This window comes from Punica granatum, chromosome 6 (genome assembly GCF_007655135.1).
Source record: "Punica granatum isolate Tunisia-2019 chromosome 6, ASM765513v2, whole genome shotgun sequence".
NCBI classification, from domain to species: Eukaryota; Viridiplantae; Streptophyta; class Magnoliopsida; order Myrtales; family Lythraceae; genus Punica; species Punica granatum.
Genome location: NC_045132.1, coordinates 9,791,664 through 9,805,289, shown reverse-complemented (window position 1 = coordinate 9,805,289; position 13,626 = coordinate 9,791,664). Strand labels below are relative to the sequence as shown.

The 13,626-nt window shown below is 45.4% G+C and overlaps 1 protein-coding gene across 1 annotated transcript; it reads left to right on the top strand.

Moving 5' to 3' along the window:
• Positions 1-578: 578 nt before the first annotated feature.
• LOC116210112 lies at positions 579-1,451 on the top strand. Its single transcript, XM_031543924.1, has one exon. It carries the CDS (start codon positions 733-735, stop codon positions 1,240-1,242), a length of 510 nt encoding a protein of 169 aa, XP_031399784.1. The 5' UTR covers positions 579-732; the 3' UTR covers positions 1,243-1,451.
• Positions 1,452-13,626: the final 12,175 nt, after the last annotated feature.

Here is a 13,626-nt window from a genome sequence, read left to right as displayed (position 1 = left end):
AAAATAAGATATGGCATGAGATAACGTGATGTATCATCCCCGTTTTTCGATTGGTCATGAGAGGAGGACAGACTATACAGAGGTCGCAGGCAGACAGGCACCCATCAAAGCTGTCGCCCACAACATCCAGGCTGGCCTTCCTATGCCCAATGGGACAATTCTTGCGTGGCACTGTTCTTATGCTGCCCCACGCCTCCACTCCAAAATTCTTGAGTGATCATGAACATCATGTAACGTTAGAAAAAAAAATAATTAAATTACAGTAAGTAGATAATAATTAAATGTTAATAATGTTATTTATAATCATAAATATAGTTGATTGCGCCATTTTACCAAGTTTCTTTTCTGATGTGCACCTTAATAATTAAAAGTCTAATGAAATCTCGATTAATCCGTATATAGCTATATCAGCACAGTATTGGTAAAGCTATCCCAATCCCAATCATAGTTTTTCCTATTTACAAAACCGGAATGTAAAACTTCAGCCGGAAGAAAAGCATTTAACCGTTTGAACCAATAATTTTATTAAGCTTAAGATTATAAAAATTTGGCCCGGGTCTGAATCTTGAAGTGCCCCACAGTCAGCGTCTTCCATTGTGTATATATATATATATATGAATCCCCTTCGTCGTCCTCACTTCAGCCTTAGCTCTCGGTATCGCTCTCACAATCCAATAGCATTCCGACCCTCGACCCGACCCCGAGACGGCCGGTGAGCTCGTCGGAGAATTAATGGGCATCTGCAGCTCCTGCGAGTCCACCAGCGTCGTCACCGCGAAGGTCATATTGCAAGACGGCCGGCTCAAGGAGTTCCCCTACCCCGTCAAGGTCTCCTACGTCCTCCAGAGGGTGGCCGACCCTGCCAGTTTCATCTGCAACTCCGACGAGATGGACTTCGACGACGTAGTCTACCCCGTCGGCAACGACGACGAGCTACTCCCCGGCCAGCTCTACTTTGCCCTCCCACTCAGCCGCCTCAGGCGCCGACTCCAAGCCGATGAGATGGCCGCCCTCGCCGTCAAGGCCAGCTCCGCGCTCATGAAGAGCGGCGGCGATAAATGTGGGTGCCGGCGGAAGCAGCATCCGGTGGCTCATGGGCTCGGCTCTCCCTGCCAGGACGTGCGGGCATTGAGGAAGGGGGCGGCCGCGCGAGGCGGCAGCGGTGGGGGATTGGATAGGGACGGCAGTCGGCGGGGGAGCAGGGAAAAGTTTACGATGATTTTGACTGCGATACCGGAGTAGGGAGTAGGGGCAGTTTTGGAAAATGATAGGATTCACGGGGTGTAAATAGTAATACACCGTTGATCTCAATTTTTTTACCAATGAATGAAAATCAAAATGTAATTATTGGGTGAGAAAAATCTGAGGAAATTACCCATCGAGTTCGGCATTTTATATTCTGCTTGTTATTTCGTCACCCTTTAAGATTCATTTCCAATTTTGCCCTCAAACGCTGAGATCTATAGATAATTTAGGTTTGCTTTTTGAATTTTTCTTTTGATGGAAATTAGAAACTCCTGCTTAGTTAGAGATTAAATCTCACCTAAAAAAAACTTATGATTATAAACTCCTGCTTAGTTAGAGATTAAAAAGAATATATCTATAGATATATATTTTTATGTAAAGTCTCATATTAAAATCTCATGAATGGAAAAAACTTGTGATTATAAGATTTTTATTTTTTGATGTGCTAAACGAGTTTAAACCTAACTTAATAAGGGTCATTTGGAATTCTGAATATTAAGTGGTATACTCTCTCAAAAAAAAAATCTCATTGTTGGTTAATTAATTAGTATAGTAAACATTTATTTTACGAACTTGATTGGTTATGATGCATGCATCAGACAAAGTGGAATGAATTGCTGCGTACGTTAATAGCTAAACTAAATGATGTTACGTGATAATTAAAAGTAGTGACTGCTTTATTTAATCATACTCTAGATCAATTAGAGTCCTTATCAAGTAAATTCCATATCCATGGGCAGCGACAATGTAACCTTCAATTGCACACAATATATTCTACGAGACCATTGATTAGATTTTAATTTGACCCAAGTTTATCCACATCGTAGTAATAATTAATAATAATGACATAAATTATTCGGCCATAACATCAACAGGTGTTTTGTTGTACGCAATGGATCAAATCAATCCATAATTGAACGCGTTGGAATTAATTTGGCGTCCTCCCCCAACTCCGTAGAGGACGCGGTGTTTTGAAGATGTGGAAATACCATGACTTTAGTCATGTCCACCACACAAGCTGTCGTGATTGGTCAGTCAATGTAGTTAATTCTAATAATAGTAGGCCTTGACTTCCCCGAGATCTACCCGTCCTAAAGAATACTGGACGAAATTTAATATAAGAGGAGAGTCCACATATATTGAGGAAAATGAACGTGGTTTGTCATGGACCAAAACGAGAGAGGAAACAAATTTATTAGACTGATCAACTCGAGAAATTACATTATTTGACTAGCCTATTTATAGACTTAATGAAACAACTCAAATAAAAAATAATAAACTCAAACAAATCAAATCAAATTAAATTAGAAACGATAATCAAATAGTAATTATCTAGTTTACCAAATAAGATTTGGATTTTTCTATTTTATGCCGTAAGGCATAGGATAAGTAAACTCAAATTACTAATTTTAAATTTCAAATCATTAATGTCAAGATTCTTTATGTTTTAGGAAAAAGTATAAAAATCCCATTGTAATTTGAGCTTGAAACAAATTAGACCCTATAATTTTTCTAGGGATAAATAACACCACATGCTTCACTTCGTGAGACATAATAGACCTCACTGTTAGTTTTTTTTGTCATCAAACTTTTCTTTTTGTCATTATTATCCTCAAACTTTTAACTATTTTGCAATTTATACCGGCAACTATTAGCGGGCGACATGATCCGACCCACGGTTCCGGGTCCCAGCTTCATTCTGGCAAACCAGGATCAGAGCCTACTCAAGTGCTCTCGGTCACACCGCCGACAACTGTTGGAAATTGCGGGAGGAGGTTTAGAAGTTGATCAATGACAAAAAGATCTCGTTCAATGCCATTAGGTCCCCGAACGTGCAAGCCAATCCTCTCCCTGATCACGGGTTGAGCTCGGGACCCACTATCAATATGATAATTGTCTGCACTATGAGAAAGGACGAGAGCCAACAAGAAAGCCCTACTCCGTTTGTAATCGAGTATGTCTCTGCGGGAACCACTGTAGGGTTCACGGGGTCTAGCGTCGCGCCCGCCCCGTTCATAATAGAAGTCCCTGCTCAAGAGCCGTACCAGGACAGTAAGGTCCCCTGGATTTACGAAGGAAGTGTTGGGAACCTTTAGCAGCAGCTTAGTGTCATGGACATGACGCATTTTTTTGGGTATACGAGAACCCGGAGACTGCAAGCAAGGCAAAGGCCCCCATTGCATCCGAATTTGCTTTGGAAGCCTCGCCTATCCCGCAGGAGAAGGTGACCGAAGAAGAAACCGAGGTTTTCATGAAAGTGATCAAGGCAAGCGAGTATAAGGTAGTAGAACAAAAGGGTAAGTCTCCGACCCATATTTCGCTACTCCCTCTCTTCTTGATTTCGGAGCCACACCGAGAAGCCCTCCTACGGGTCTTAATTGCAGCACAGGTTTCCAAAGAGATAGCCCCGGACCGGATTGAAGAGACCATCAGCTCAATCTTCTCAAATACCATCTCATTTTCAGATGACGAGTTCCCCTCCGAGGGATGGGCACACTTGTGGGAGTTGCACATCGTTTGTAAGTGCAATAACTTCGTCGTTGGCCAGGTCATGATCGACAATGGCTCCGCCCTCAATGTCTACCCGGTGTCCACGCTGAAGCAAATGAACGTGGACCTCAACTGCATCTGCCCGAGTAAAACTGCGGTCCGAGCCTTTGACGGCTCACGGAGGGAAGTGAACGGGGAGATCGACCTCTTGATCGATGTCGGCCCGTGCTCATTCATCGTCACATTTTAGGTCCTCGACATCCCGAATGCTTTCAGCCTGCTACTCGGGAGACCTTGGATCCATTCAGCCGGAGCCGTTCCCTCGTCCCTGCACCAAAGGCTGAAGTTCATCGCGGGAGAGCGGCTCATCACGGTCAAGGGGGAAGAAGACTATGCCATCTACAAGGAAATGACTATCCCCTATATTAGCATCGGGGACGACGAGAACTTCCCATTCCATTCATTCGATACCATCTCCATCATTTGGGATTATGGAGAGGTTCGTCCGTCTCATGCTGACCGCATGGTTGGGAAGGTCCTCCTACGCCACAACTACGTTCTCGGCACCGGGAAGGGAGCACAGGGACAGGTGATCAATTGTCCCATCAAGATCGAAGAGTACAAGAACAGAAGATGACTCGGTTTTTGTCCTTCCTGCCACGAGATTATCGAGGCCCGTAGGGACAAACATCTCCACCGTCTCGCCGCGTATTACAGGAAGATCAACAGGGACATCCCGGTTCCCCCACTCTCTCACTTTTTTTCCGCACCGCCGCACATCGTCGGAGGTACTCTTGACGGCCCTTTCTTGGGTTCAGACGCCGAGCCTATCGATCTGTCAGCCATATGCGCCGTCACCGAGGAGACTCCGTTAGGGGTCCATATCCGCCTCGCGCAGAAGAATGAGGAGCTCAACAATTAGAACTCAGTCCCGCGCTATTCGGCTGTAATCGCCGTTGTGTAAGGCTATTTATGCGTTTGATGTTTCCCGCGTGTCGGCATAGCCATAAGCCGCATGACAGAAGATGGATTTTGTTATGGCTTCACGCTTACATCATTAGTTAAATCTCTGCATGCATTTTGAATTTCCACGTCCACCTTTTCTTTTCTCTCACTTATCTCGCAACGTTCTAAATTTCTAAGACAATTCATTTAAATTGCCAGGCTCCACTTGAATCCAAATCTTCAACACGGCGATTCGAACCCATCCAAATAATGTCTCGAAGAGCCCCAACCCATATACTTCGGGGAAGGGCTCGATGAGGACGGTCAAGTGCTCGAGATGGAGGAGAGTTTGCGCCGCCTAGAGGACCGTCAACTCACCTCAGTCGAACCGACAGAAGAAATCAACGTGGGCACCGAAGAAGAACAATGCACCCTGAAGATCGGGACGGGCCTCGACCCCTCTCAGCGGGCCCCGGATGATCGATTTCCTCAAGGAGTACCAAGAAGTCTTTGCTTGGTCTTATGCCGACATGCTAGGCTTGGATCCCTCAATAGTTAAGCACTTACTCTCACTCGATACAGAGAGATTCCCGCCTAAACGGCAACACCTACGACGGCAACGAGCGGCCTCCTCCTCCGTATTAAGGAAGAGGTCGTCAAGCAGATCAACACGGGCTTCCTAGAAGTTTGCAACTACTCCGAGTGGGTGGCGAACATCGTGCCCATAGAGAAGAAAGATGGAAGAGTCAGAGTATGCGTCGACTATCGAGACCTCAACAAGGCCAGCCCCAAGGATAACTTCCCCCAGCCCCATATCGACGTTTTAGTCGACAATACAGCACGCCACACGCTGTTCTCCTTCATGGATGGTTTCTCCGAGTACAATCAGATTCGGATGGCCGAGGAGGACAATGTCAAAACAACGTTCATCACAATGTGGGACACTTTCTATTACAGGGTCATGTCTTCGGCCTCAAAAATACCGGGGCAACATACCAGAGGGCTATGGTCACGCTATTCCATGACATGATGCATAAAGAGATCGAGATCTACGTAGACGACATGATAGCCAAGTCTAAAGAAGGAGAGGATTACCTCGTTATTCTAAAACACCTCTTCGACCGACTCAAGAAGTACAAGCTTCGGCTTAACCCGGCAAAGTGCACATTTGGCGCCAAGTCAGGGAAACTACTAGGATTTGTGGTCAGTGAACGAAGCATCGAGGTCGATCCCTACAAGGTCAAAGCAATCAGGGAGCTACCTCCGCCATCGACGGTCCGTGAAGTATGAGGTTTCTTGGGACGACTGAACTACATCGCGCGATTCATTACAAATTTGACAGACAAATGTCAACCACTTTTCCGCTTGCTCCGCAAAAATGCAGCGATCAAGTGGGACGAAGAATGTTAGAAGGCCTTCGACACTATCAAGGCATACCTGGTTCAGCCCTCGGTGTTGGTCCCGCCTACTCCAGATCGTTCTCTCGTTCTCTATCTAATAGTGCGCCGACAATCCTTGGGATGCATGTTATGGCACGAAGACGAGTCCACGCACACAGAACATGTCATTTACTATTTAAGCAAGAAGTTTATCTAAAGGGAGTCCAACTACCCATAGATTGAGAAGATGTACTGCACGCTGGTGTGGGTCATGCAGAGGCTTTGGCAGTACATTCTCTACCATACTATCCGCTTACTGTCAAAAGCCGATCCCCTAAAGTACTTACTCGATAGCCCATCCTCCATGAAGAACATTTCAAAGTGGCGATGTCAGCTGGCAGAATACGACATTGAGTATGTGCCCCGCACATCAGTAAAGGAGCAGGCAATTACGGATCACTTAGCAAAGTTCCCAATCGAAGACGATACGCTGATCAACTCTGACTTTTCGGATGAAGGGATCCTTCAAATAGACAGTGAGAAGAACAAATTCGCATAGAAGATGTACTTCGACGGCACAGTAAATTCTATCGGGTCCGGCATCGGTGCAGTGCTGATATCCCTTGACGAACGCTATTATCCGATTGCCACAAAGGTCGATTTCCCCTGCACTAACAACGTGGCCAAATACGAGGCATGTATCCTTGGCCTGCAAGCAAAAATCGACTTCAAGGTGGAGGAAATAGAAGTGTTTGGTGATTCCATGCTTACAATTTTCCAGACGTTGGAGAAATGGAAGACGAAGGACGCGAAGCTAGTGCCATACCACGAGTATCTCGAGGAGTTAGCGGAGAACTTCGAGAAAATCTCGTTCACATATACGCCTCGCACCAAGAACCAGTTTGCAGACGAGCTTGCGACGCTCGCATCCATGGTGAGCATAACGAAAGAGAACCTCATCGAGCCCCTAGAAATCGAGATTGCCAAGGGCCCTGCTCACTGCGACGCAACCGATGAACAGCCGTGATATGAAGACATCAAACACTTTCTATAAACCGGCCAATATCCGACATTCGCCAACCGTCGCGACCGAAAAAAAATTTGGTGACTCGCAGCACGTTACTTCCTGAATGGCGAGACCCTCTACCGCCGTTCCTTCGACGCCACATTACTCCGGTGTGTCTATGAAATCGAGGCACAACGCCTTATGGGAGAGATATACGAGGGGAGTTGCGGATCCCACATGAGCGGGCTTATGTCGCTAAGAAACTTATGCGTTTGGGCTACTTCTGGTCCACCATGGAGGCCGACTGTGCCAAACATGTCAGACATTGTCACTTGTGCCAGGTCTACGCCGACCAGATCAAGGTACCCTCAATGAGCTACACCCGATGGCGGCCCCGTGGCCCTTTTCAATGTGAGGCATAGATGTGATCAGCCATATCAATCACAAAGCATCCAACGGATACCTGTTCATTTTGGTGTCTATCAACTATTTCACCAAGTGGATCGAGGCCATAACGCTCGCTTCGATCACTACAAAGGCCGTGGCACGTTTCGTCAAGTGCAACATCACTGCCGAATATGGAGTCCCCGCGACAATCATCACCAACAACGCTAAGAACTTGAACAACAAGATCATTGACGAGCTCTGCGAACAATTTAAATTGCAACATCGCAACTCCACGCCGTACCGTCCCTAAATGAACGGTGCGGTGGAAGCTGCGAACAAGAACATCAAGAAGATCATCGAGAAAATGACAGTGACCTATAAGGATTGGCACGAGATGCTCTCTTTTGCGCTCTTAACATACCGAACATCTATTCGCACTTTAACTGGGGCAACTCTGTACTCCTTGGTCTACGGCATGGAAGCGGTCATCCCAATCGAAGTAGAGATTCCTTCCATGAGGGTCATCGCTAAGTCCGAGCTCGAAGAAGCAGAATGGGCGAACCAGTGCTATGAACAGCTCAATCTCATCGACGAGAAGCGGCTAACAACGCTCTGCCACGACCAATGCTACCAACAAAAAATGGCCAGAGTATTCAATGCAAGGGTCTGCCACCGCGAGTTCAACCCCGGTGACCTCATCCTGCGAAAGGTTCTTCACATTACACCTGACTCTTCGCATACAAGTATAACGGACCCTCCGTCGTCAGGGAAACCTTCTCCGGAGGGGCAATTATCTTAAGTGACATGGACGGGACCGAAAATGCGCCTCTAGTCAACGCTGACGTCCTCAAGAAGTACTATCTCTGATAGCCTTCTTCGTCATTCTGCAGCCTCTTCATGTCCTCGCAAGCTGCAAGCCACACTTCCAACCTTTGTTTTCTTCTGTATTCTTTAGACTCCACGCTCGTTTCGCCTCAGCGCATTTTCTGTCATCAGCACCTGTGCTCTTTCCATCTAAGATCACCTTTGAGAGAAAAGAATAATTTTCCCGCTAGGTCGAAAACCTCATCGAGGTGGCCTAGCCAAAAGTTAGGGAACGAGGGGCATTGTTTAAAATCCCTCAAAGAGGAGCCGTGGCAAAAGGAAAGCACAAATCATATCCTCGCTAGGCTGAAAACCCGCAAAGGGAGGTCTAGGCAAAAGTTTAAGGAACCAAGAGGTGCGATCCGACTCTATCCCAGGTGATCGTAGTAAAATGTGAGCATTCATGAGAGAAAAGTAAACTAAAATACCCCGCTAGGCCGTCACGTGTTTTGCGGCCTAGGAAAAAATTATGGGCAATTGTCGGCTCAACCACGAAAGAATAGCAGCACCCCGCGTGAAGCTACAACTAGTAGTAGTTCGGCAGTCCTTAACGCAAGCAAACTCTCTTCGACTCTCCAAGCTCGAGACACGCCTCAGAATGGGGTCAAGTGATCGTATCCTTGATTTGGAGGATCCTAAAGATCCTTCCCTTTACCTTTACTTAAAGCTTTGTGGGCCATACCCCCATTCTGCGAAAAGCCTTTCTTTTAGTCAAACATGAGTTCGGGGACACGGCCACCCCTCAATTGGCCACAAAGTTCACATCCCCGAAGCATCATTACATAGATTTCCTTTGCACATCATAATTCCAGCAGTTTCACGCTACTGACAATGAACGTTAGCTGCCACCCTCCTACGCAGGTACGGACGTGCGGATCCTAAGAGGTGTCTCCTCCTGACGGACTCATGTCTGCCTCATGTGACAAGATCGTAATCTCAACCCGAGCGAAGGGCTCTCAAGGAGGCACCTAACACCATCATCCGACAAAATCCGTCGGAGTTATCGGGCCTAAGTCAACTTTCTCGCGTTCTCGAGCCTTCCTTGATGACTAATTCCACCTTTTTATTGTTTTGGGTTTGGACACCCACCATTTACTGCTTTAGGTTTGGATACCCACCTTTTACTGTTTTGGGTACAAATGCCCACCTTTACTGTTTTGGGTACAAATGCCCACCTTTACTGTTTTGGGTACAAACGCCCAGCTTTTACTACTTTGAGTTTGGATACCTACCATTTACTGCTTTGGGTTTGGATACCCACTTTTTACTGCATTGGATTTGGACACCCACAATTTACCGCTTTGGGTTTAGACACCCACTATTTACTGTTTTGTGTTTGGACACTCACATTTACTATTTTTGGGTTTGGACACCCACCATTTACTGCTTTGGGTTTGGACACCCACCATTTACTGCTTTGGGTTTAGACACCCACTATTTACTGCTTTGGGTTTGGACACTCACATTTACTATTTTTGGGTTTGGACACCCACCATTTACTGCTTTGGGTTTGGACACCCACCATTTACTACTTTGGGTTTGGGCACCCACCTTTACTGCTTTTGATTTGGACACCCGCATTTTACTGCTTTCGGTTTAGACACCCACATTTACTATTTTTCGGGCTTCGCGCCTACGTGTATTGCCTTTCGGACTTCGCGCCTATGTTTACTGTTTTTCGAACTCCGCGTCCAAATTTACTGCTTTCCAGATTTTGTATCCACATTTAGTGTTTTATGGGCTTTGGCCTTGCATTTACTGTTTTGAGTTACAAATTTATACTTTCTCACATCCTTACAATGATTCCGTTATCTCATCCTCTTTCACAACAAGCCTGCATACTTGCACAGTTTTCTCCTATACATCCGAAACAATGGAGCAATCGGCTGTTGGGAGAATGTCCAAACAGTCGCCGGGACCAAACGGGGTGTTTCTCATGGTCTTTGACTGCATCCTCTATCCAAGCATGCAACAAACAAGGAGCAAGCTGTCAGCACTCCATTTCGACCCACCAACTCTAGAGGGGCAAAATCACCATTTTGTCGCTCGTACGAGGGAAGTATTTTCGATTAATTACTCGAGTATTCACGACTTTTGGATATAAGAAATTTTCTCAATTCAATACCAATTTACCATTTTTTTTCGAAAAATACTCCATGGATAGTCTTTGAATTTCACGCGCGCCGACGTTTATTTCCAAAATTCGAGAAGAAAATTCGAGGCCGAAAAATATTTTATTTCATAACATTGATCCATGATTTTTTCTGAACACAATGCCGGTCCCGGATCAATTTTTCTACATCCAATTGCAAAGACGAGAATTTTCATCTCTACGCGCGTTAAATTTAAATTTTCGAATTTTTTTTTTAAAAAGGGGACAACTGTGTGGTAGGTCAGAGTCGGTCAGAAGCTTTGACCGGTTTCTGACCGTTACCCAGTTTAAAAAAAAATCAAAAATCAAATCAGAGGCAACGGTTAACCCTCCTCCTCCCATTTTTGTCTTTTCCTTCCCTTCTCCTCTTCTTCTTCTTCCTTCTAACCCGAAAACCCTAATGGCAACTCCCTCCCCTCCAGCTCACCCCCCTCACCTCTTCTCCTCCAGCTGTCACCTCTCCTCTCGTTATCCAGCTGGCTCACACTTTAAGAAAATTCTCACAGCTCATCTCTTTCTCATTCGGCTCGAGAAATAAAAAAAAACCTTAGCCGCAAAAACCCTAACTCTCACTCTCCCCCCTCTCTCTCGGCCCCTTGCCACCTTAGCCACATAAACCCTAATGGAAAAAAACCCTAACTCTCAATCTCCCTCTCTTTCTCTCGGCCCCCTGCCACCTTAGCCGCAAAAACCCTAACGGAAAAAAAAACCCTAACTCTCCCTCTCCCTCCCTCTCTCTCGCCCCCCTGCCACCTTAGCCGCAAAAACCCTAGAAAAAAAAAGAACGAAAACCCTAGCTCTCTCTTTCTCTCTCCCTCAGCTCGGTCTCTCCCGAAAAATCCAAAGAGAAAAACCTCAGCCGCCTCCGGCTCTCGTCTCGGCTCTCTCAGCTGGGAAAACCCTCACACCTCGACTCCTTTTTCTCCAGCTCTTGTCTTGGCTCTCTCAACTGGGAAGACCCTCACACTTCCCCTCCAGCTATGGCTGCTCACCCTCCTCCAACAACTCATTCACTCTCCCTCACCTCAGGCTTCCCCATTTTCCCTCGCAGCTCCTTCAGCTCCCCCCTCACTCACTCTCGGTAGCAACTAGCACAGACCAAAAGAAAAAAAAAACCCTTATCTCCTCTCGCAAACACTCCCTTACACCCCGACTACCTCCACCTGCAGGGAACATACCAGACTTCGGTAGGAAGAAGAGCTTCCCCACGCCATCTGCCATGCATGCCAGCCCGCATCCTCTACCATCGCGACTCCCGTCCTCACGACGCCTCAACCGACTCTCACCTCGGCTTCCCCAGAGGTGTAGGCGGGTCAACTTGAGCCTTCCCCACTTGTGAACCACCTCTCGCCGAGTGCCAGGGCGTTCCAGGAGCAGGGAACCATCTTGCACAGCCGCATAAGCCACCGGACCACCTTCCCCTCTCTTTCGGTTTTATTTTTTGCTCTCATCAATTCTCTTGGTCAGGTCAGGTTCCGAGAACCTTTGAGCCGTTTCCAGGTATCTCCAAGAGTTCCTCGGGGGTCTGAAGCTGTCGGGTTGATCGTCAAGAGTGGCCTGAGCTGCCTGGACCAGCCGTTCTCTTCTCTAGGTGCCTCTCGTTTCAGTTGGGTCTGTCTAGACCCGACCGGGTCGCTCAACCTGAAAGTTCCGACCCGATTTTCAGAGTTTCCCCTTTTCCGAGATTAGGTAAATATTTCGACTTAGTATCATGCTAGGGTCCTCATTTCCATGTATTTATGCTTATTTAGATGATGATAATCTGAAATGGATGCATGTGGATCGTGTGGATGAGCGAAATTGCCCCAAACCCGTTTTGTTATAAACTTTCTGATCTGTTTCACTTTAGTCCTGGGTATGTTTCTTCGTTTTCTTCTATCAGTCGTGAACTTTATGATGTTTCAGTCGAGTCTCGAGTTTTCCCGGTATTTGCCATGCAGTCCTTAACTTTTCGGAACACTTAAACCAGTCCAGAAAACTTTAAATTTATTTTTGTTCTTTCCTTGTGATATTTCCCACTTTTTCTGGATCAGTCCCGAACCTTAAAATTCGTTTCAGACAAGTCCTAGCCATTTTAAACAATTTCAGCTCAGTAACCGAATTTTTCAGGTCATTCAAATCGGTTCGGGGAACATTTTTAATTCGTTCCAGTTAAGTCCCTATGACTTTTTCCATATTTTCCAGATCAGTCCCGAACTTTAAATCTGTTTCAATTGGGTCCTAGGCCATTTTTAATTCCTGTTCGGCCCCAGAATTTTTCAGACGTTCCAAATTAGTCCAGGGAACTTTTTAAGCTGTCTCAAATTAGTTCCCGGGATTTTTTTAGCTGAATTTCCAAATCAGTCCCCGTCCTTTCAAAATTATTTTTAACTCGATACTTGAGCAATTTATGAGATGTGCATTGTGACCGTTGTGACATACGATTGTATGCGACCGTATTTTATGCTTAGTTTTGATCAGATGATAAATCATAATTCAAATGCATTAAATTTAAATAAATTGCTTCGTAAATCCATAATTTTTAAGGCAAATGATACATCAAATGGTTTAATTAATAACTCGGACTTAAAACCGACGAATTAATTTTATTGTGATCATTTTGTCCGTACTTGTGTGCTTGGAATGTTTGAATGTATCTTTGATCAAAACCTCACATGAATCGATTTAATCACATAAAGTTGATTAAAAATTGGATTTAGCTCCAAGACGGTCGGAAATTAGATTTTATCGGGTGGCCCACTAATGGCCATTCCGACGGCTCAAAATCCGTAAATTAACGCGTTCGGTAAATTTTTAATTAACTTAAAATTCCACACACGGAACAATCGGAACACTAAATTTGGCTAAATTAAATCACTTGACTCTTTTAAATGAATTACACGAATCGATTAATAATCTGTAATCGTGTCGACAGTTCAAGAACTGTTAGCCATGCCCTTTTTAAATTTACAATTTCAAAAGTACCGAGATACGTGCAACGTAATCTTGATTTTCCACACACACACACATATTTTCCGGTTCAAGGGCATAACTACCAGTTCTTGACCCGTCGACATCCTAGCAGTGTCTCGTGTTCCCATTTCCCTAAATTTGTGTTTAGAACGGGTTAAAAATACGAAAAATAGATTAATCTCAAACTCGACTTAAATCAAACATGG